The following is a 25,621-nucleotide window of genomic DNA, read 5'->3' on the forward strand; positions in this document are numbered from 1 at the left end:
AATCTTCAGTGTGACGCGTAATTTAAAGCCATCTTTAGTGTATCACACGGTATTCACGACAATCTTGAGTTTGGCACATTATTTCTTAAAGTGACGTCATGTAATTTAAGACATCTTATTAAAGCCACGTTATTAACGGTCACATTGAGCATCACACCAAGTTATTAAAGGCCATCTTCAGTGTAACGCTACGATTTATGGTAATCTTGTTTGTGACGCCACTTTATTAACGGTCATCTTGAGTTTAACGCCGTTAGTCAGTAACTGATATGCTGAAAATTACTCTTATTAACAAGTCTATTACGCTGACTTTTAGATGTAATATCCTTTTAAACGACATGGTTGGTGCTATTGTCGTTTATTCGTATATTTAGCAGCAACAAAACAGATGTATCTCGAAATGTAATCATAATGTTATCAAAAATAGACATATGAATTACTATAATATTTTCAATGACATATTAAATTGTATTTTGCATTATAAAGGCCATCTTACATAACAATACTTGGTCGATAAACTGGTTTCGTGACATCTCTGGTATTTGATTTCATGCACCTGCTTGGTGGACAATCTTCTCATAATGATTTTTTCTGCCTAGGAAAAACAGTGAATTAGTGATCACGGGGTTCAAACACTGTAACACGAGGAATGGTTCATACCGCTATAAGTCGTTTTATTGGTGAAACCTTAAAGAAATTGACGTGGATAACTATAATAAGTAAAGTAAATAAAACTGCTGACGAAACACGTGTAAGCATAAAGTAATGTACGAAAGCAAGATAAGAAAATATTGATAGATTGTATTTCCTGACAAATATGAAAACTGATATCTGATATTACAAAAAACAAACAGGAAAAAGTGTTCTAAGATTTCACAAATCAGACGGTAAATTGTCCAATTATATATTTCCACACGGAATGTTCGCGGATATTTTTACATTTCATGACGGTGGAGCTTTGAAGTATGAGACAAACATACATTCCTGAGAACCACTTGTGATTGGACGGTGTTTATGTGTCGTATTATTTGTCATATATCAATACTACTCAAGGTCATAATTTGTATCAGATAAAAGGTCTCTAAAAACAATTGTGAAAGTAGTTGAATCGAAACACCATTAACACATTTATATATCTATTTAGAATTCGTGTTATATTGGAAATGCCAACAATATATTAACTGAACTAATATCTTTAGAAGAATACATAGAAAAAACAAAAATGATTGACGAAATTGAAATAGAAGGAAGAATATCAATATCCGTGATAAATGTGTTCATTGTGTTAATGGCGATCCTTGCTTTAATCCTGATAAATCGCACCAAACGGACACCAAAACTTGCCAGGTAAAACAATTTTACAACTATGTTATATTTTAAAGTAACCTGAGTTTAAATGCAAGCAAATCCAGAAAATAAGAGAATTATTAAGTTTGTCTGCTTAATCGTTTAAATTTGCTAAACGGTCTACGGTTATATTTTTGTTTTATAAACCAGAAATGTGAAATCGATATATGTATATATAAAATAACCAAGAACTAAAATAAGGACACAATTCTGCTTAACTGCAAATAATGCAATATATTTGATCTAACAATGAGTTGCTGAAGTCTTAGGGAAATTAATGATTGATCATTTTGTATTGACTGACAACGAGTATATGATTTATGTATTCATAATGTTTTGTCAAATATTAAGGTCAAACGCTAAAATAAAAAGGCAAAATGAGTTAAAGGCAAGTTATATTTATCTTGAGCACTATGTCTTGCTTGTATACAAATCAAAAACGGGATGCTCATGTGGTGGAACAATTCAGAATTTAGAATTTACAGTTATTAGGAAAACAGGATTATACAAAAAGAGCTTGACCAATATTTATTTGGTCACATTGATATAATTTGGAATAACGGTTTGTATCAAATGGTATACATACATATGTCATTTATAATTGTTTGTATGAATGAACATTTGGGCAATAAAAACAGACACCACAAAAAGTAAATAAAAAACCGAATTACAACGGCTAATTTATTGTTGTGATTGATTGAATACTTTAATAAATACCAAGTGCAACTACTCATTCATACTTTGTTGTTGTCTTTTCCATATCTGAGGTTCCTGTCTACCGGTCTTCTGTCGTTTGATGTTGCAACATTGATATGCTTTTCCATCCGAAAATTCATACCCGATGCTGATTCTGTTAAGATGGTTCAAGTCGTCGGAATCGGATTTCTGTCGCTGTCCTTCGCTACCGTCGGAATTATGTCCTTTGAAAGACTTATTGTGTTTTATTCCCCTAATTACTATTTGCGAGTTTTTCAGAAATCCCATTTCAACACAGTTGTAATAGTCATATGGATATCTTTCATTGTTGTTTATTTTCTAGCGCGATTTGTGCCTTGCTTTTTCGTATATTCAAATCCGGACTTGGCGACCATCGTCGGGGTGTGTAGTCGATTTGTGAGACCTGTATATAGTACATTTATTGCTTTAATTGCAATTTTGTCAATAATGTGCTATTCAAAAATCTATTTAATCATTCGGTCTGAAAAAATGTTCAACTCTGCAAAGACAGTGACGTCACGGATGAAACAGTTTAAAGCTACGTCACTAGTTTTTGTGTTCGTTATTACAATACTGATGGTGTCATCATTTTATGTGGTCATATTATTCTCTCCTTTACAAACCTACCAGAAGCGTTTCTTTATTGACGTTGTGAACATGGTCAACTGTGTTGCGGACTCAGTGCTCTATGTGTTGTGGTATAAGGAGTGCAGAATGGAATTACTTAAACTCTTAGTTACATTTTCTCCAAAATTAAAGGACAAGTGTGAACAAATGAAAATTGAAATATTCCATATACCAATATATGAACAGACAGATCGACGCAACCTTAATTGTACAAAGGTTTGACAACGTGTTGTAAAGTTACATTTTCTCCAAAATTAAAGATAAATGTCTGAACAAACGATAATTTAAATATTTCATATATATCTACCAATATATGAAAAGATAGATCCATGAAACTGTAATCGTACATAAGTTTGAAAAAATGTCGTAAAGTTTCAAAGAAATGTGAAGAAATTATAGACTTGTATAATCCTTGATAAACACACCTAGTTGGTTTATATAGTATTTATGTACTTTTTTATGACATAAGCTTGAAACTCTGAAAAACCTGTGGATTAATTAACGAAAAAAAATGTTTATGTTCTAACTATGAAGGCATTTTTACTTGGAAAGTTAAACCCTATTATCATGGAATTAATGTTTTTACTTTCAAGATCCATTTTCGACCGGGAAGTTTCGATTGATTCTAGTTTTGTTTTTGCTATCCTTTTCCCTACGAAGAAAACGTGAGCTATTGCCCGAGGCCAATAGTTCACTTGGTCAAGCTACGACAAGGCATAATAGTTGTGACTATTCAGTGGCGGATCCGTGGTCTAGTGGTCAATGCTTCATTGGCAGTTCCGTGGTCTAGTGGCCAATAATTTACTTTGTCGAGCTACGACAATGGTCAAAAGTTGTGCCTATTGGTAGCGGATCCGTGGTCTGGTGGCCAATAGTTCACTTGGCCCAGCTACGACAAGGGCCAATAGTTGTGACTATTAAGTGGCGGATACGTGGTCTAGTTGCCAAAATTCACTTGGTCCATCTATCTACGACAAGACCAATAGTTGTGACTATTGAGTGGCGGTTCCGTGGTCTAGTGGCCAATAGTTCACTTGGTCCAGCTACGACAAGGGCTAATAGTTGTGACTTTTGAGTGGTGGGTCCGTGGTCTAGTGGTAACACACTTGACTATCAATCCAGGGGTCGCAGGTTCGATTCATAGGCGCATAACTAAAATATACTAATCTTCCGGGAGGGACGTTAAATGGGGGTTCCGTGTGACAGGGCTATATATTGGTGCACGTTAAAGAACCAGGGTAACTCTAACCAGGGATACATTCTGTCTGTGCACTATGCTCCAAAAACCTTAAAATGACTAACAAGCTTAACGGAGCACTCGCTGAATGGACAAGGCCGAGTGCGAGTATAAATAAGCTTACAAACACACACTGTGACTTTTGACCGACAGATATTTTTAATGAGTTATTTTATCACCTGAAATCTAAATTGATTGTAAAACGAGAACATAGGTCTAGAATAAGCGTATCTTGTTATCCTGCACAAATGTCATCAATTGTGATAAAACGAGTTCCTAAAGTAATATAATCTAGAAGTCAATTTATATTAAACATCTATGATATAATTACGTACACGTGTGATATTTGTTGTATTGATGTGACGTGTACACTTTATTGGGAAAATACTGACATTGCACAATTACAACTACTAGCTAAGAATGGTGCCAAGATGCGGTTAAGTTTTGTTACGTATGCCGTGGTGTGACGCGGTGGCATTTATTTTGCAACAATCTGATTCACTCTGAAATGTTTTATTACTTATCATCAAATAATATATAAGTTGTCAATAAGATTTGTATAATAATCATATATATATATATTAATGTTACTTCCAAGTGATTAATTCGATAAACTTTGGATAGAAAACATTACCCGAAACAAACAAAAAATCATGGCTATTGACCAGCAACCGAACTAACAGACTTCGTATAGATTTTCTTTTTATATAAATAGATATGCAAAATCGGTTGATGATGACGAACTCTTGCTTCTGTTCATAAATTAAATTACTAACGATTTTAGGGATTTTCATTTATGTTTTTCCATTTACATATCAAATATTTGTAATGTTTTTTTCCTGTTTTTGTAAATAAAGTGATGATCATCTTAAGAATGTTTTTCATAAACTGCAAAGGTAATATAAAGTTTTCCTCTTGATTTAAATGGATATGAACTAAAAAATGAAAAGGTAAACATATGACTATCTGAAATGATTACAATGAAGTAATTTTTTTTTAAATAAAGTAAATTTCTTTGCAAACAAGCGTCGCTGTTATATTTAAAGTGTTAATACAGAAAAATGATTTCTCCAAAAATGTTGAACAAGGTATAACATGTGCGTATTGAACATACTTTGAACAGACACTACTATTCAAACATTCGTTCCGCACGTATGCTCCCTTTAGGAATTTGTGATTTATGATATATATCATACCCAACAACTAAATGGTCGTGCTTTTGATGTATGGATATCTACTGCTAATGATGGTTTCTGGTATAGTCAGACATTTAGCGATATTAAGCAGTAAATGGTTCACACACATGGACAAATGTACTAATTTTAAAAAATTGTGCGTTAAAACTTTTGATGAGTGCTGATGTATGCACTACTTTGGGTACATATGTCAGGTTCCAGACCGCCCCGATAGCTCAGTGGTAGAGCGGTCGGTTCGGGTGTGGAAGGTCAGGGGTTAAAACCCCGGTGGCGTAAAACCGAACAAAGACCTTTTCCTGGCGCTCGGCATTCAAAAGGGAAGTACTTGGAAACTTGTGTACACACTACTGTTTTAATCCAAGAAAGTTATTTCTCCCACCTCAGATAAAAAGATCCAAAAGTTTGGCCAAGACAAAGATAAAAATAAGTACCCGTATGGAAATCCCTTTTTATTGTAATCACACAATTACCTCCCTTGTTGAAGACCGTCGTCTGTAGCATCATGTCAACCTTGTCTAGTGGCAAAATCTAAAATCTTTATAAATTAGTTTCCCTTCAGATGGCACAGTACAAGCGATTGCACGTTCCATTAAAGAGATAATGCTGCACTCTTCTCAGAAGTATTTAAATGACGATTTGACTATTTATTAGATCTGAATCATTGCGCGCATATCAGTAACCACCACGAATTATGACATATCTGTACGCACATTACTTTCACGTTTTATTTTGTATAAGGTTGCAATCATTATCATCTGTTCGTGTAAGTAAAGCATGATTCAACATTTAACGTTTTGCATGGGCCAGACAACTAGAGGAGCTTTAAAACTAAATCATTATATGTTTGATTAAGCATTAAAATATCAATTATTCACGCACACTCAAAAACAAATACATGGGAGGGTTAAATTTCAAACGATACTTCGTGCAGAACTATTGTGTTACAGTCTAAATGCCGAAATATAACAGGGGGTTATACATATTGACATCAAACTTTTTAAACAAAGTCCCAACAAAGATTAATTACAAGATTGTTAAAATAAAGTCTCAAAGAGTTGTTTCCACCCACTTCTTTACATATTGTAGTCTTTAACGCACTCATTATGTTTAAAAACTGCACTATTATTTAAGTATAGTGCATTTCTTTGTTGGAGAATATTTTGTGAATCAATCAAACTTAGCTTAACATCAAGTATCAATCATATAATCCTAAATGGTTACGTGACATTAAGTATTTTTCTGAAGAGCAGATGGTAAACAATGATAAACTGTCTATTAAATTGTTCCAAAGATATATCAATAGCCCTTTATGATACCATGTTTTTAATAAATTGAATTAAACTGCTGTATAGTTTTAAACATCTGAAAATTGTTTAGTTTAAAAGTATCAAACAGAATACTTATCTTTTTATTTTTCTGTTTGACGCAAAAATTGAACTGTTCGGTCCTTGAAGTCCGCGTGTACACGCAATATTCAAGTGCAACCGGGTATTTAATATGTGTATTAGGTCGAGTGTTCACCTGCAGAACTAGAGGTGTTTGGTACGGTATGCACATAGCAAATGAATTGAAATTATGCTGTCAGTTACATTTGGTGATCGACGTAAATAACTTGCACGATGTTTATTTTTTATTCTTTTATTTACATGGACAATTACAAAACAAAATATGAATATGTTACGCAATCAACCATTATATTCACACTGACTTCATCTGATATAAATTCTAGTTCTAGAGATGTGTTAAGTACAATTCGGATATTTGCAATGTAGTTCCAGGTCCGTTTCATGGAAGATCTTTGTTTAGTCAAGTCAAGTCAAAGTTTTTAGCATAATTATTTAACATGACCACTGCCAAACCACAAAAAACAAATATAGATTGCACATAATGACAACATTAATTCAGTAATAAATAAATACAAAACAAACGTATATTGAATAGATTTCGAAGTAATTGGTCAAAAGGTGAAAAGTATGAATCAAAAGTCATGAAGCATTTCTTTAAGGAATAAATTGCATAGGAGATGCAATTATCGGGGTATGAACGCAGTTGTGCTGGTTAAAGTGTGCGGTGTCCGAAATTCTTTATTGAAGCCTAAACATCATTTTTATATATATACTATGTAATATAGATAGATATATATCTATAGATAGATAGATAGATAGATAGATAGATGGATAGATGGATAGATGGATAGATAGATAGATAGTGAGCTAAGCTTGATCCTGTTATTGGTTACTAAAGAAATTTTAAGAAATCGGGGCTTGAATTGTGCTTAAAACTAACATATCATGAGTGTCTAACATTTGTGGACTATTGTTGTAAGAAACAGTCTGTAACTTCAGTAACAACACCTTCTCATCTGTAAATTCGTTATTTTGCACAGTTGAATGACTAAGCAAATTTAAGGTTATTAAACAACTGTTCCCTGCCTACGTTTTTTACCAAGATCTTGAGTAAAAATTCAATTTGCATATCTTATATTATGCCTATAATATAACAGACATGATTGAAAATGAAAATTACAAAAATCCATCTTATACACTGAACTTATGCTGCGATCAACAAGATAAGATATCAGTCTTATACATACCGATATGCGTTACTTGTTTTTTTTTTAAAAATTAAGCATTTTGTTACTATTTCAGCTTTTTACATCAACTAAATGATATGGGAACAGAGATGTACAAATATGTACAAATTAAAACTGTTCTTGAAGGGATATACATCGCCAACAAAACTGTCCAAAACATTACAGTACTAACGTTATCAGAAAAATAAATTTAATATCTAACAAGTGAATCGTAACGACATCTGTAGTTCACAATTTTCGTATAACAAGGTGGGGATAGACATGATCAGATACCAATTGACATTAATCATTTCAATCTATTGTTGGCATAAGCCTTTTAAAGTCATTCATATTAATACAATAATACAATACTATACAATAATACAAAATTGATAATAATGTAATAATACTAGGGCTTGAAAAGCGGACCAAAGTCATAATCGATCATCGAAAATAATCAGACGAGCCATTTCGATCAATCATCGATTATATAATCGAAACGGAATAAGTGAATATATTATATATATATATATCCAAAACTATATTGGTTTGTACATACATGTCTTTTAATGAATAAACATATTACAATCAGTTATGTTTTATATGCTGTGTTGTGATACATTCCAGATTACAATTGATAATTTAGTAAAATGTTTTTAGGTGATAACTTAATTCTAAAATAATTGAGAATAAAAACATTTTTTTCACACTACAAGTATATACCAGACAGCACCGTTTCTCGTTTTAAAGAAAATCAGTACATAAACAACACGGTTACTACCATTTGCCGTACATTAGCGATAATCGATTATGGAATAATGAAATCGTTTAACGCCGACCTCGGACACAAATAATCGACTTTCGACAATACTCGATCATCGTTTTATTCCTAAATAATACAATACAATAATACTGACTTTTGGAGTATTCTTCCATAGTACACATACCATTTCGTCCCTTAAACTTCTTTCTGATGAGTGGAACTTCTAATGATGTTTGTTCTTTTCACTACTTTCCGTTACAAGTCTTTCCACCAAACAGCAAAACTGTACACAACAGGTGTTAAATAATCATGATTAAAAAGCACTTTAGGAATATCCGAATAATGGGCTTTTTAAAACAAAATTGGAAAAACGGTACTGAAGATCGTTTCTTGCAATGCTTATATAGTACGAGTTCCCAGTAGGTCAATTGTCAAATATCCATGTCTAGACGATCAATTTCAAACAATAACGGTGTTGCTGTAGCATTACTCAATTATATCAGTCGTTCGATAATTTCTTTGCTGATTCGTAGTGCATCTCCTTTTAAATCGTCCAGAATCTTACATAAAATTGATTTCATATCGTCAAGGCACAATTTCACAGCAAGTGCGGACCCAAGAACCGGCAGAGCTAGTTTACCTACAGTCCCAAGTGCATTGGCATATACAGCCATAGGCATGCCGTCTTCTGTAAATTGTATTTCCCGACAGGTCAGTTTCAATTCATCAATATTGATTGAGAAGTTTTCATGTACACCTTTAAGTGAATCTTCATCAAGAAATAGTTTGTTCCTGTAATGGCTTACTTTGAATGTTATAGCCGCTGCATCAACGCCAATGCTTACACCTGGCAGAGGTATTGCTCCACCAAGAGCCGAGACTATTGCCGTCGTACCTACTTTCGATTTGCACCGTTCGATTTTCTCAGTAACAACACTTTCCAACAGACTTTGCAAAAAGACAATCAATGCGTGTCTTTTTAATTCCATTGCTGATCCAATCACAGCTTCCTGTAATCTTGGAAAATCATATGCATTTTCCAGCCTGGTCGTGATCAGATATACATGAGCAACAATTGTGGCTTCTTTAAGACATTTTTGGGCATCCTGTCGCATTTGCTCAATCGTAGCAGTTGCATTGAAATCGTCACCTCTGTCGTACCTCTCATTATTTATTTCAGTGTCAATTTGTGTTCTGACGTAGAAACACTTCTTTTTTCCCTCTTTAACCACGTTGCCAAGCCAAGCATCATTCTCTGTAAACCGGCTTTTTGTCATAATGATAAAAAAATCGAATTTCTCAAACCCTATCTGTTCGAGATATGTGGCTTTCGGAAACTTTGTTGATCCAACACCTGGAATATCGAACAAGACAAACTTGTCATTTCCATGGAAAGGGTAAGATTTAATTTAAGTGGTGGTTTCTATCACACCAACTTTTGCGGCACCTTTGTCCTTTGCAGAAAGTCCACAAAACGAATTAATAAAGCTAGATTTTCCTACACCAGAATTACCCGTCACAGCAATTTTCAGTGGCATTGATTTCCACTTGCACCTGTTCTGTAAGATGACGTCTTTCAATCCTTTTGTACCTTCTTCTTTGTACGCGGTCTTTAACTCTTACGGTCCGCCTCAGAAATAGCATCATATATATCAGTCATGTTCCCTAAAAATTTAGAAGAAATAATCATATCATAAGATGCCATACATATCATAATCTAGGAAGACGCAATATATACATACATTTGCAAAAGAGGACAAGAGCACTACCGTTGTGGTTCATGCCGTACTTTCTACTTTCAACTGATGTTCTTAAATCTAATACTGACCTTGAATAAGTATATGCAACTAATTGTTTATTATCCTTTCCCTTACAATATATTTACCAAAAGTTTATAATCCAATGCTTCAGATAACACGCATAAAATTGCAGAAATATAATGCGAATAAATCTAGGCAGATTTCATAGTTATGAACTGATATGATTTGTTTACATATTTGCTTATATCTATTATATAACACATTGATATAACTAAGCCTTGCTGGCCATGTTAGTCGTATCTTTTTAAAATCCACAAACCTTCGACATAAAGGCACAAAACGCTTTTGCCTGAAGTGAAGTAAACTATAACCAATATCTTGTCGATCATTATGTTTAACCTTTTTGCATGCGGTGCTATTGTGCTTTCTGAAGTTCAATGGTCCTTTGTAAATGCGTTAAATTGAAGGTATTGACTGCCATTATGGGCAAATAAAGGATATGAATCGATAAAAAAATAAAGTATCAAATTTTAAAAGTATTTCAAGTTAAATAATCAAATTTTAAATGAATTTTAAAGGTCAATTTAGAAATGCATAAGGACAACGCTTTATCCTGAATATCTTAACATTGACGTCCAGAGGTTCCGTTAACAAAATTAAGCCTTATCTTATGCCAAACTAGGCCATTAAAGGGTCCAGGGTGATCTTATGGTAAAGGTGTCGGCCTCTCACATAAAAGCGTATGGATAGGATGAGTGGTTTAACCCAGGAAACGAACTCGTGATTCTATAAGCCGTTAGTTCACGTGGAGGTAAAATACACTTGTATAATAAACTAAAAAAGCCATCAAAAAAGTTTCGCATGTAGAAAATAAAGAAAGGAAAGCGTTTTAGACACGTTGACTTTTCAGTTTTGTACGAACCATTCATTTGTGTAGCGAAACCTATAAAACATCATCATGTTATAAAGAAGCTATTACATCATCAGGCAATGAACATAACTACATGTACACATATACCCATTTTCCCAATAAATCTGACTTCACGAATTTCATAGATCACGATTGTGATGTGTTTGTCCTTATTTGAGCGTATTTTTGTGCGGCTTTAAACATTAGTATCACTGATCCATTAACCTTTTTATTTACCCTACCACCACACATTTATTGTTTGACTGAACATCTAAAATATGTAATGCTATTTAAAAACATTTCTAAGTGTAATACAAACATGTTTGGTTTTGAATACACACAATTAAGCGTTTTTCTCCTGAACAATACTCGTATGTTTGACTTGAGATGACATCACTTATTTGTCGTACAATAAACGTTAACTTGAATTTGATCTCATGAAACATTATATGTGGAAAAACTGTCAAAACACTTAATTGAAAACGAATCCAAAACCTTCCGATTTGGGAAATTTAGCACACGTATTACAACGACAAGACCACAAACACAAAAAACTGGAGAGTAAAACATTGAAAATCAACCTCTAAAATCAGAAAACTTAAACTATATTAAATGACAATGAAAAGAGTGATAATAAGAAGCAACTTTTGAAAGATTTTTTTATCATATTATATTGACAAAAACACCAAATATCTAATGTAATACGGGAACCTGATATGACATAAAAAGTAAAACGAAATACCGACGTCAGTAACACATTATGCTGGAAGATTCAACATGGTCATGAGTTTACTTTAGTGGCTAAGATATACACTCACACAAAGCATTCTTTAGGTTAATTTCGTTTTATTTTTAAAATATTTTGAAATAGCGTTTGTCTTGTATACAAGTAATTAATTCGGTGTGGCCTAATTAGAAAACGATCGTTTGAAAATTGAACGGTTAGAATAATGGAAATGCTTTTGTTTAATTTGATATCCTTATAAGTGTACGAGCAATTATACGCACGAATTAATGTCATTTAAACCAACTATCAGATAAACAAACGAAGGCGTAAATAAGCAAATGCTTTTAAAGTCATTTTAGATTTCTCTTTGAAAACTTCATATTCACCTTCAAATAAAAGTGCCGTTCAAGTGCATATACTTTTTTAGCATTCAAAGATGGTCTAGAGGTGTTCGCGGAGCAGTAGTCACATACAAAGGAATATTGCTGTTTTATCAAGTTCAGTGCAATAAACATTGGAGATAATTGGTGCATTTAGTCAAAAGCTACATGAACTATTCGATTATCTGATCAACGGTACTCATTGGTAATTCGTGGATCTAAATACCACTTTTTACTTTTTATCACTTTGTACGCAATTAATATCAAAATATGAAAACTCGTCAATTTAATTAAAACATTATTAAAGACACATCCAATATGTCAAGCTGTAATATTAACGCGCTCAATAAATTATCGAACTAATTGACGTAGTTTAACTAAGAGAAGTAGCGACACATTTTAAGCCGCTTTTGAAAAATATCTGCGGATTCGAATAATTTGCATTATTGTTCGGGGTAATTAAGGTATAAATTTGTATTTTATAAAAATGTATGATCTTAGTGAAACCATATTAAGGCAAATACTCACATATTTCTTATGACCTGAAAATCGCTTACATAGCTTACAGTTCTACATTATCGTTCGTCCGACGGCAGTATTTCTTAATTTTTCCTTAACATTTGTTTCTGTAAATCAGCAGTCACCCGTTATTGATTTAAATCAGGTGAAGCGGTAGATAAACAAACAGTGATAGGTCCAGGTAAAGGATAGTTTTACGACAAGAGGATGTAGACCACTTAAACACTCGAATACTGCTAGTATGTACTTACTTACACAAGTTAAATAGTTATGCTACTGTGTCGCATACAACATTTTTATTTACGCACTTGACTTTATTTTTACTGTGTGCTTTTCACATTTGTCGGTCTTGAAAGTCCTCATGATATCAAACAGATTAGATCGTTTCACGGAGTAGTGAGCAATTTATTTGAACCTATTGATCGGTTCACGGATTTGTGAGCATTCAATTCAAGCCCATTGACTGTTTTATTAAATAATGAAGATGGTTTTCAAGCCCATTGATCGTTTCATTTGTTATTGTCAAATTTTGCGACTTCATAAAAAGTTAGCTCAGTTGTAAAAATGACTTGCTTTACAATGCCAACAATTAAAAATACAATCTTACGCTAAAATTGATAATTGTTTTTTTTTTATTTCATTCATTTTTTGCGCTTTCTTATTTTTGTAACCACTTGAGTCATGCTTGATAAATATCATACCCTTTTGGAGGCTTCCTCAAAGGGAAGTATCCGTTTCATGGAAGACACACGAGAAGTACGTCATTCAAACCTTCGTCAACAAGGTACAAGACGCGGCTTTATGAAAGTTCTTTATTATAACAACAAATTTGTGAATGTATTGCATGTGTTGGTATTGAATCTTGAATTCAATGGTCCTCTGTGTATGTGTCAAAGGAAGTCTGTCACTATCTATATAAACCTGCTTTTATGCAGTGCATGATCTTTCAATTGTTAAATTAGGTTATGTTCATATTTACCTTTATCTATGCTTCATCTATACCTTACTGTCAATCAATAACAACCTTATTTGTTCTATTGCATATCATCACACATTGATGCATTAACCTTTTTAGCCATGCTAGGTTTATTAAATAGAACAAACATCTAGTTCAATTGAATTACCCCTAAAATGACCCAATGACTGACGACATATCCTTGGACTAACCACTCTTTTTTAGTGACGTTTCCTTTTGGGAAAAGTATATTCCGACATGTATGACAGTTTAGTATCATTTAATCATTAAACAGGATACTCCTCCCCGTTTCTCTTCACCCTCTTACCCCTCCTCATCCTCATTCCCCTCACCCTCCTCAACATCATCATCATCTAATAACGTGTATAGAAACACTTCAGCTGTGTGTCCCTTGTTTAACGTTGTTTCGGGACACGGTGCCTTAAAACAAGGCCTTGATTATTTGTTTGGCTTATCGGCTTATCTCAGTTCCATTGATATATTCATTCAAGCACATTCTTTATTTCTATTTAGGGGACAGCCTGTGTCTTGCGTGTGATAATGATGTTTCTTCACATTCACGTGACAGGGTATCCCTTTGTTGATCACATGAGGTAAATATATACAAAAGCGGATAACTTAGGCTCTTAAAGCTTACTTTGAAGGACCATATGTTGATAGGGGACCAATTTGCTTCAAATGCTCTCAGCAAAACGGAGTTGATGATTGTGATACTGTCGAAATTTGTAGCCGAGATCAGGTAAATGGCTAACCATTCCAATGTGTTTGATAACAGTTATTAATCGTTGTAATTTATCCATATGCCAATAATTTTGTTTTAACTTACCTACAAATTCGTAAGCTAAAATGTATGTAGTTTCGAGATACCTGTTTTTGATTATTTTTGAATGCTCGACTACTGGGCTTCTCCCTGTACTTTCTATTGTATTATTGAAACAATGCATTCTTTCTCTCGCCACATCTTCTGTTTTTTCTCGCCACAGATTTGCCAGTTGAAGATTTCCGGTATGGTAGATACCCAAACAATTTGGGAGAGTACATGTATCGATCATCAGGTATTATTGAATTTATTTACTATTTTGGAGTCGAACCCCGTTGTCTCGAACTCACTTGGCTCGAATCCTCGTTGGCTCGAACAATATGTAAAGGACCGATTTATTTATACTTAATGTAAACATCCCCGCTTGGCTCGAATTTTCCGATGTATTTCTTAGGTCCCTTGTAGTTCGAGCCAACCGGTTCGACGGTATTTACTTTTCGAACGTGTGAGGTGAGGAACACATAACTAGTTTAAACCCATCGTTTTCAAGATATTGGCGGCAACACCAAGACATATTAAAAACGTTATGGTGATGCATACATAGTCTATTTATGTTGTTTGCAATGCTATTATCACCTGTTTAATGCCAGTTTGTGCCTTTTTTCCAGGGTCGTTCTAATCACCCAAAACAACTGATTAAAATCAAACAAACGGGCGTTTTCTCAAAGCCAAGATAAGTAGATCATAAGTGGCCATGCCGGAAGTCCGTATCATTTGCACATGGACAAAGTTACAAAAGATCTCATATGGAACTACTTTTTAAAGAAAATACGCACAAAGGCACCTCAGAAAAGTAGATCCAAAAATTGAACCATGCTAGAAATTCTTATCTTGCCCACGGGCAAAGATCAAACGCCCGTATGGAACTCCTTTTTAATGGTCATCACATTGTAATTCTTCCCTTGTTGAAGACTGTCGTCTGTAACATCATAGAAACCTTGTTTTGGTGCAATAGTTGGAAAGCTTTTTAATTATTTCTCGCTTCAAATGTTACCATAAAAAGGTTTCCACGCACTTTCAAGAAATAATACTTCACTCTTTACAGAACTATTTAAAGACCGATTTCACTATCAATATAACCTGAATCACTGCGCGCATATCCATGACAACCACGAATTATCACATATCAATACGCATTTATTTTCACTACACACAAAAGAGTTCCAGCAAAAACAATACATTTTTACTTAATTTTGTTTAACTGAGGTAGGAGAAAAAGCATCTTCCATAGCCGCTCGTGAAAGATATGATACTTCCGGTACATTATAACTAAGTTAACCTCGTCAAAACGTAAACAAATCATGTCACATTGAAGTTCAATAATAAATTTATAACTTTGATCAAAAGCATTTCGTTCGAGTTACTCGGGTGTAATCACCTCTCCAATTATAAAAATTACTTAAATTGAATAATGTTTTTTTCTCTTTAAGGTCACCCCTGCAAGATGGCGTGCTGTGACACCGACCTTTGTAATAGATACTGCCCGGATGTCTAATATGAAACATCTTCTGTATATTTTACTAAAGGAATATACTCAAAATAGATCTATGAATAAAGAAAATTAATTGTTATTATCTGATAATTATCTGGATTCTTATGTGCCATATTTCGCATGTCAATTTTTCACATTCCGAAATACATTAAATAGCGTGTGACGCCATGTTTTTTTTACTGCAATCTTGATTGTGATTCCACGTTAACACTTACAATTTTGAATGTGACACCATTTTTTACGGTCATCTTGATTGTTGCTCCACGTTATTATTATCTAGATTGCTTTTTGTTCAATGACGCCAAAATTTTACGGTCATCTTTAGTGTGATGCCAAGCCAGTTCAGACCATCAAGAGTATTACGCCACATTTCCTTCGGTCACCCTGAGTGTGACGTCATATTATCAACGGCAATCTTCAGTGTGACGTCCTGCGTTATTTAAAGTCATCTTGTGTATATCACACGTTATTCACGGCGATCTTGAGTTTTGCACCTTATTTCTCAACGGTACTGTTTATTGTGACGCCATGTTACTTAGGACATCTGGTGTGCAACGCCACGTTATTAATGGTCACATTGAGTATCACACAAGGTTATTAAAGGCCATCTTCAGTGTAACACTACGTTTTACGGTCATCTTTTTTGTGACGCCACTTTATTTACGGTCATCTTGAGTTTGAGGCCATTAGTCAGGCATTAGCAGTAACTGATATATACTGAAAATAACTCTTACTAACAAGTCTATTGCGCTGCCTTTTAGATGTAAAATTCGTATTTACAATATGATCGGTTCATCACACATATTTAGCGCAGCAAAACAGATGTTTCTCGCACAAGTCAGCATAATGTTATCAAAAATAGACATATGAATTACTATAATATTTCCAAGGACATATTCAATCGTATTTTGCATTATAAAAGCTATCTTACAAAACAATACTTGCTTATTAAACTGGTTTTGCGACATCTCAGGTATTTAATTGCATGCACCTACTTGGTGGACAATCTTTTGATAATGTTTTTTTTCTAGGAAAAACAGTGAATTAGTGATCACGGGGTTCGAACTCTGTAACAAGAGGAATGGTTCATACCGCTATCAGTCGTTTCATTGGGAAAACCTTATAGAAATTGACGTGGATAATTATAATAAGTAAATAAAACTGCTGACAAAACACATGTAAGCAAAACGTAATGTACGAAAACAAGATAAGAACATATTGATGGATGGAATTTGTATTTCCTGACAAATATGAAAACAAACTTTGATATCTGATATTACAAAAAAACAGGAAATATGTTCTTAGATTTCACAAACCAGACGGTAAATTGTCCAATTATATATTTCCACACGGAATGTTTGAGGACTTTTTTACATTTCATGACGGTGGAGCTTTGAAGTATGATACATACATACATTCCTGAGAACCACTTGTGATTGGACGGTGTTTATGCGTCGCCTTATTTGCCGTATATTAATACTACTCAAGATCATAACTGATGATAAGATGAATGGTCGCTAAAAACAATGGTGAAAGTAGTTGAATCGAAACAACGTTCAAACATATATCTATTTAGAATTCGTGTTATATTAGAAATGCCTACCATATATAAACGGAACTAATATCAACATTTGTTTGACAAAAAAAATAAGAAAAACAAAAATGGTTGACGAAATTGAAATTGAAGGAAGAATCTCAATTTCCGTGATAAATGTGTTCATTGTGTTAATGGCGATCCTTGCTTTAATCCTGATAAATCGCACCAAACGGACACCAAAACTTGCAAGGTAAAACAGTTTTACGACTATGTTACATTTCTAATATGAGTTTAAATACAAGCAAATTTTAAAAATAAGATAAATATTATTTTTTGTCTGCTAAATCGTTAACGTTTGCTAAAGGTTCTACGGTTATATTTTTGCTTTAAAATGGAGATATATATACATATGTATATGTATTTTTCAAAAGTTAAAAAATAAGAACAGCAATTCTGCTATATTGCAAATGATGCAAGATATTTTATCTAACAATGAGTTGCTACAAAGTTAGGAAAATTTATGATTGTTTCGTATTGAATGACAACTAGTTTATGATTTATTTATTCCTAATATTTTGTTAATGGGTTTAACGCTGAATTAAAAGGGCGGAATAAGTTCAAGGCAAGTTATATTTATCCTGTGCAATATCCCATGCGTGTATACGAATCAAAAACGGGAAGCTCACGTGATGGAAAAAAATCAAAACCCCATTACAACGGCTAACTCATTGTAATGACTGGTGGAATTCTTAACCAAGTGCAACTAACTCATTATAATTTGTTGTTATCTTTTCCATATGTGAAGGTTCCTGTCTACCGGCCTTCTGTCGTTTGATGTTGCGGCATTGATGTGCTTTTCCGTCCGAAAATTCATACCCGATGCTGATTCGGCAAAGATGGTTCAAGTCGTCGGAATCGGATTTCTCTCACTGTCCTTCGCCACCGTCGGAATTATGTCCTTTGAAAGACTTATTGTGTTTTATTCCCCTAATTACTATATGCGAGTATTTCAGAAATCCCGTGTCAAAACAGTTGTAATAGTCATATGGATATTTATCATTGTTGTTTATTTTCTAGCGCGGTTTGTGCCTTGCTTTTTCGTATATTTAAATCCGGACTCCGGCGACCATCGTCGGAGTGTGTAGTCGATTTGTGAGACCAGTAAAAAGTACATTTATTGCTTTAATTGCAATTTTGTCACTAATGTGCTACTCAAAAATATATTTAATCATCCGGTCTGAAAATATGTTTAACTCTGCAAAGACAGTGACGTCACGGATGAAACAGTTTAAAGCCACGTCACTAGTTTTTGTGTTCGTTATAACAATACTGATGGTGTCATCATTTTATGTGGTCATATCATTCCCTCCTTTACAAACCTACCAGAAGCGTGTTTTTACTGACGTTGTGTACATGGTCAATGGTGTTGCGGACTCAGTGCTCTATGTTTTGTGGTATAAGGAGTGCAGAATGGAATTACTTAAACTCTTTGTTACATTTTCTCCAAAATTAAAGGAAAAGTGTGAACAAATGAAAATTGAAATATTCCATATACCAATATATGAACAGACAGATCGACGAAACTGTAATTGTACAAAGGTTTGAAAACGTGTCGTAAAGGTACATTTTCAACAAATTGAAGGGGAAGTGTGAAGATGTGAGAATTGAAATATTTATATACCAAAATATGCCGAGACATATCCACGAAACTTTAATCGGATATAGGTTTAAAATGTGTAGAACAGTTTTGAAGAGAAAGGACTGAGTTATAAAGCTGTTCTAAAGTATGATTAATTATTCCTAATTAAAATTCAAAACCAAATGTTCAAAATTGTGACTCAGAGGTCCAATACCGACTTGATGTTTATAATGGTGTACTACTAGTGTTGTACAATCCGTTTATTCAGACCTAGACTGCTGTCTCCTAAGAACAAAATATATTATGTTCCGAAATGACTGATATTTAAAAAGGCCTATATTTATCGATATACTTTAAATACATTATAACAACTTTTGAGATCTTTGATTTTGTTGGGGATGAGGTAGTGAGGCTGCTCCCCCAAAACAATGCCGGTTCTAGATCTAGTTCGGCTCACTTGACTCGAAAGTAGCATTTCGGGCGATATTGAACAATACACACAATACACGCACATAAAAACATACCATATAAAGAGTTACCTTCCATGTGTGTAGTTTCAGACCACCCTATAATGAATGTTAATAACGTTTTCAGTGGATTATTTTAATAGAAAGTAGAGGGTTTTTCTTAACCATGAAAGCATTTTTAGTTGGAAGGTTAGAACCTATGTTTATAGAATCAATGAATTTCCTTTCGAGATCAATTTCCGAACAAGAAGTTTTATATTTGCTAACTTCTTCCACATGAAGGTCAACATTTGCGCGAGGCCAGTAGCTTATTTGGCCATTCCCGGTTCTTCATCTTCCTCGGCTAACTTGAGTCACCGGACTACAGATTAGCATGAAGGGCCGGATATTGAAAGATACACACAAAACACACAGACATAAAACATATCATATACAGAGTTATATACCATATTAGGAGTTGCATACCACCGTATAAAGTAGACTGAGTGTTAATAACGTGTTTTATGGATTGTTGATGTACAATAGTCTTTATGTCTTAACTATGAAGGCATCGTTTGATTTGAAGTTATAACCCGTATTTACATAATCAATGTATTTACTTTCGACATCCATTTGCTAGTTTAGAATTTGCTTACCTCTTCTACCCCAACCCATGAATGACAAGTTCTGACTATTGACCGACAGAGCTTTACAAAACTAAAAAAACATTAGTTTTATGATTTGTGCAAAGTTTATCGGGTTAATCTGCGCAAATGTCATCACTTTGATGAAATGAATTTCGTACTGAATCATATTAAGTTTTATCATTATTATCTAAAGTAATATATTTTGGTATTTAATTTATATTACACTTCTATGATATAATTTATTATGATTCTAAGAAGAATGTGTGATATTTAATGTATTGAGTTTAACCCCGGTCGCGTAAAACGGAACGAAATCCATTGCTTGGCTCCCGGCATTTAAATGGTAGTACTAGGAAACTTGTGTACACAGTACTGGTTCAACCCAGGAAAGTTATTTCTCCGACCTCTTATAAGTACAGTGTAGATCCGAAATTTTGGCGAAGACAAACATAAAGCAATTACCCGTATGGAAATCTTTTTATTGAAATCACACAATTACATTCCTTGTCGATGATCGTCGTCTGAGGATGGAAACCTTGTCTTGTGGCACTATCTAAACTCAAATTTTATAATATATCGCTTCGAATGGCACCATTAAACAATTATCACGTTCCATCCAATAAATAATGCTGCACTCTCCTCCGATTGTTTTAAAGACCGATTTGACTATTTACATAATCGGAATCACTGCGCGCATATCAATTGCAACCACGATTTATCACATATTTATACGCAAACCTCTTTCAGTACACACAAAAGAGTTCCAGCGAAAAACAAATACATTCTAACTTTATTTGTTAAAAAAAGTTGGGAGAAAACGCATATACCGTAGCCGCTCGTGTATGATAGATTTATCTCAACCAACACGCATAGTGTTCTGCGGAAAATTGGTAAACCTCGTTTCAGCAAAACATTCTACGCTCGGGTTGGAATGAACCACCTCAGATAAGTAGTTCCAAATTTAGCCATGCTGGAAGTTCTTATCTTGTTCACGGCCAAAGATAAACAAGAACCCGTATGGAACACCTTTTTTATTTCTTGTATTCACACATTTATCCCCCCCCCCATGTTGAAGACCGTCGTCTGTATCATCATAGAATCCTTCGGTATAACAATATTTAAAATCAAAATGTATTATTTATCGCTTCAAATGGCACCATGAACATGTTTTGCATGCTCTATTCAAAAAATAATGTTGCACTCTGCTCAGAACTATTAAATGAACGATTAGACTATTTATATAATCGGAATCACTGCGCGGATATCCATGACAACCACAAATATCAAATATTTGTACGCACATGTTTTTTACTACGAACAAAAGAGATCCAGTGAAAAAATACATTTTAACTTCATTTTGTTTAACTGAGGTGGGAGAAATAGCATCTACCATAGCCGCTCAAGTAAGATAGGTTCATCCAAATCTTAAAGTCGTGATGACGTCGCAGCGGGGTCAAGCTGTATTGCCGTCAATTGGAGTGAGCAGATCTTGGAAACTCAACTAAACAAAAACAAACATCCTGTATTCCAATTTTGTACCGATGTTGAGGCGTTATGGTCAAAAGATTCGATTTATTTATTAACAAATGGGTAATATCTGCTGATTTAAATGTTATAATGATCTTGTTACTTCCCAGTGACATATTGGCTACTTTTTCAATTCACGACAACAAATCGGTGTCAGTGTTGAATAAAAAACTTGCAAGTTCGAACATTGTTCATTGTTGAAATCTCTCAATACGAAGGATAATTGTTTTGTTTACGACGGTCATTTATTTCAATGAGCAACAATAGCTTTATTTCAAGAGTTTGCCATACCACAAGTGAAATATATTCATACATATGTTTAAAGATCTGTATGACAATACAATTAAAACAAGTATTAGATTGAATGCCTTAAAGGACAGTTAAAAGATTGTTTCAATCAAATAGATACATTGTCAACTGCACATCAATGAAACACACCGGAGAAACGGTCTTCAATTCCTCTGAGGTACGATACAAGCTTAAATTGACATCTATCTGACACTGTCTATTCAATCCGATATAGAATTTGATTTTGGCGGTTTGAACTTCCGGTGTGCGTGTCTTTCCATGGATCCACGTAACTTTGACCTGAACATGGTTTGGGGGTCCTATCACTAGTAAATGTGGGTATTTATTGTATAAATGTGTACAATCTGATGTACTGTAAGAATATTGGTACCGGGTGGCTTATCCAACAAGCGCCCGGTATAAAGTTCGTGATTAAGTATTTATTCATCGCATCAATTCACATAGACTTTCTCCAGCATTTGCAGTTAGTTAAACGATATATTATGTAAATGTGATATTATTGAGCATGAACAAAAACAGATAAACATCAAGATGTGAGACTAAGTAATAACACTGATGAGTAGTAAGTGGTACATTGACGGTTGGCAAATGGTAGGCTAACGAAATGCAAATGGTGCATATCAATATTGTCGCGTTTTTAAACACTTTCACGTTGACGTAGAAGGCTGGGACCGGGCGCGTTCGTCTTAGACGGCGGCTGGCATGGTGACTACGTTCTTACTTCAGACCAATATGACTTTTTAAATAGTAAATAGAAATAAGTAAATAGAAACACGGTTTTAAAAGCGGGATCGCTCTAGTACTAAAATTAAACATGTTAATTTACATGTTTTGGAGATTGTCGACTTCATGCTTTAAACTTATATTCACACCCAAAAGAAGTCCACATGCACACTCACTGTACTCAATACGTGTATTACGGTACTTGTACTGTATAGCGACGCGGTAGAGTGTTCTCCTGCATAACTAGAGGTAGTTTCGATATCCTGCATATGCACATAGCAATAATCTGTTACATTTTGGTGATCAAAGTAGATAACCTGCAGGATGTTTTTTTACGTTTCTATTTTTGTTTTTATACAATAGTTTTGGTCATAAACGTAATTTCAATGAATTCTTAGAATAACAAAATATTGCTATGCCATTTGCAGAATTTTTCAATACTGAATGATATTTAAAATCTCATATTATATGCTTATATGAACAATAACAATATAAGCTATGAACATGTTACGTAATTACCAATAATAAACACGTTGACTACATACCCTCTACATTCTAGAGATGTATTTTGTAATAGTTGGCATGGTATGGACAATGGCGGCTCCAGGCCCCTTTCATTGAAGAATTTTGTTAAGTCAAGTGAAAGCAAAGTTTTATTAGCATATTTAATTATATCACTGCCAATACAAAAATAACAAAAATAGATGGCACTCAATGACAACACAAATTCAGTAATATAGATATACGAAAAAATATTAAATAACTATCAAAGCATTTGGTCAAACGATGAAAAGTATGAATCCAATGTATATGTTGCATTTACGTATGGAAAAGATTACGTTGCTGATGTAATTATCAGGCTATGAACGCAGTCCAAAGGACTCTACACGTATTTAAACCACCCAAAATGCGTACATATCCCCGATAATGACACTAATAACGCATTACTTACTTGCTTATTTCTTATAACCAATCGTCATTATTTCATTCCAGATTTGTAAAGAATGAATTTCATTTAAGAAAACCTTACAGCAATAATTTCTCACCCATCCTGTCAATTGAACGGCTCGAACGTTACCGGAAACAGTTCATCATATGAAGTCACAATAACACGTGCAACAATATAATCACATCAACATTAACATGAAACACTGATGACAGCAATATATTAAACAAATCATAAACACTCTTCAACATGTTGGTTAAAGTTGTTCGGCGCCTGGACAGGAATTTGTAATATTTGTGTACCATTGTTGTAAGAAACTGTCATCTACTCCTGTAACAACAGCTTCATATTTGTAAATTCGCTACATTTTCACACGTAAATAGATCAGCAAATTAAAGCTCATTTAATAATAACTGTTTCTTACCTGTTAACTGTACGAGTTGTACCACGATAATGATTAAATAAGGTAATTTCAATTTGCAAATCTAAATTCATGCCTTCCAATTTAACTTTTATTTAAGCACCAAGCTTATTTGTAATTTCGATGTCATTTAGAACAACGATTATTTGCACTTTTATCACTGGCAGCAAATGCCATTTCATATATAAGACAAAATAGAACATAAAACAAAAGTATCATCTAAGTAACATTCTCAACTGATATATTGAGGTATTACAATAAGATGAGATACCAGTCTTATACATATATATTTTTGTTGCTTGCAATTTTCACAAACTGAGCATTATTGTTATTATTTCAAACGTCTTGCATGTCAACTTTGAAACATCAGGGAGTTCCGAACAGAGGTGATCAGAACTTGTAAGAAACACGGACACACGATCGATTTGAAACAAAAACGGTGTTGCTGTATCGTTACTCTATTATATCATTCGTTCGATAATTTCTTTGTAGATTCGAAGTGCATCTCCCTTTAAATCGACCAGAATCTCACACAAAGTTGTTTCCATTAGTGAGTGGCAAATTTTCCCAGCAACAACGGACCCAACAATAGGCAGAATTAGTTTACCTACAGTCCCGAATACATTCATAGCCACAGCTTCAGGCATTCCATAATCTGGAAATGTTATTTTCCGACAGGCCAGCTTCAATTCATCAATATCGATTGAGTAGGTATCATGTACACCTTTAAGCGAATCTTCGTCAAGAAATAGTTGTTCCCTGTAATGGCTTGCTCTGCTGAGAATAACAGCTGCATCAACGCCAATGCTAACACCTGGCAAGGGTATTGCTCCACCAATGGCCGAAGCCATTGCCATCTTACCGACACTCTTTTGAAGCAGTTCGATTTTCTTATTAATAACGTTTTCCGCAAGATTTTGTAAACGGACAAGCAGTGCATTTCTTTTCAATTCAGTTGCTGATTCCACTACGGCATATTTTAAGCTCGAAAAATCGAACGTTTTTCCTTTTTTCAGCCTAGTCGAGATCAGATATACTGGAACATCAACATTGGCTTCGTTGAGACATTTTCGGACGTATCTTCGTATTTCCTCAATAGTTTCAGCTTCATTGAAATCGTCATTTTTATCGCACGACTCGTTCTCGATATCTGTGTCAATTTTTGTTCTAACGAAGAAACATTGCTTTCTGTGCTCCTGAACTGTTATGCCAAGCCATTCATCGTCCTCTGTAAACCGGGACGATGATATTATGATAAAAAAGTGAAACTTTTCAAACTCTATGTCTTTAAGATAGGACTTTTTTGGAAATTTTGTTGATCCAACTCCTGGAAGATCGAACAAGACAAACTTGTTATCCCAAGTACAAGTGTACGATCTTATT

At 34.1% G+C, this 25,621-nt stretch overlaps 2 protein-coding genes across 2 annotated transcripts in view; one reads left to right on the plus strand and one right to left on the minus strand.

The window, feature by feature from the left end:
* Positions 1-16,086, plus strand: part of LOC128221772 (fibropellin-1-like) — a 31,954-nt gene extending 15,868 nt beyond the window's left edge. Inside the window, exon 17 of the mRNA XM_052930374.1 lies at positions 15,982-16,086. Within this exon, the coding sequence (XP_052786334.1) occupies positions 15,982-16,046 (65 nt within the window). The 3' untranslated portion in view covers positions 16,047-16,086. The remainder of the gene's footprint in view (positions 1-15,981) is intronic.
* Positions 8,565-10,557, minus strand: LOC128221359 (T-cell-specific guanine nucleotide triphosphate-binding protein 2-like). Its single transcript, XM_052929958.1, has 2 exons — positions 10,539-10,557; positions 8,565-10,124 (listed from the first exon to the last, which is right to left on the minus strand). The coding sequence occupies exon 2, from the start codon at positions 9,734-9,736 to the stop codon at positions 8,954-8,956; it is 783 nt and encodes a 260-aa protein (XP_052785918.1). The 5' UTR covers positions 9,737-10,124; positions 10,539-10,557; the 3' UTR covers positions 8,565-8,953.
* Positions 16,087-25,621: the final 9,535 nt, after the last annotated feature.

This window comes from Mya arenaria, chromosome 16 (genome assembly GCF_026914265.1).
Source record: "Mya arenaria isolate MELC-2E11 chromosome 16, ASM2691426v1".
NCBI lineage: Eukaryota > Metazoa > Mollusca > Bivalvia > Myida > Myidae > Mya > Mya arenaria.

Coding starts and splice junctions, on each gene's coding strand:
- LOC128221359 (XM_052929958.1), bottom strand. CDS start 9,736: ATGACAAAAAGCCGGTTTACAGAGAATGATGCTTGGCTTGGCAACGTG.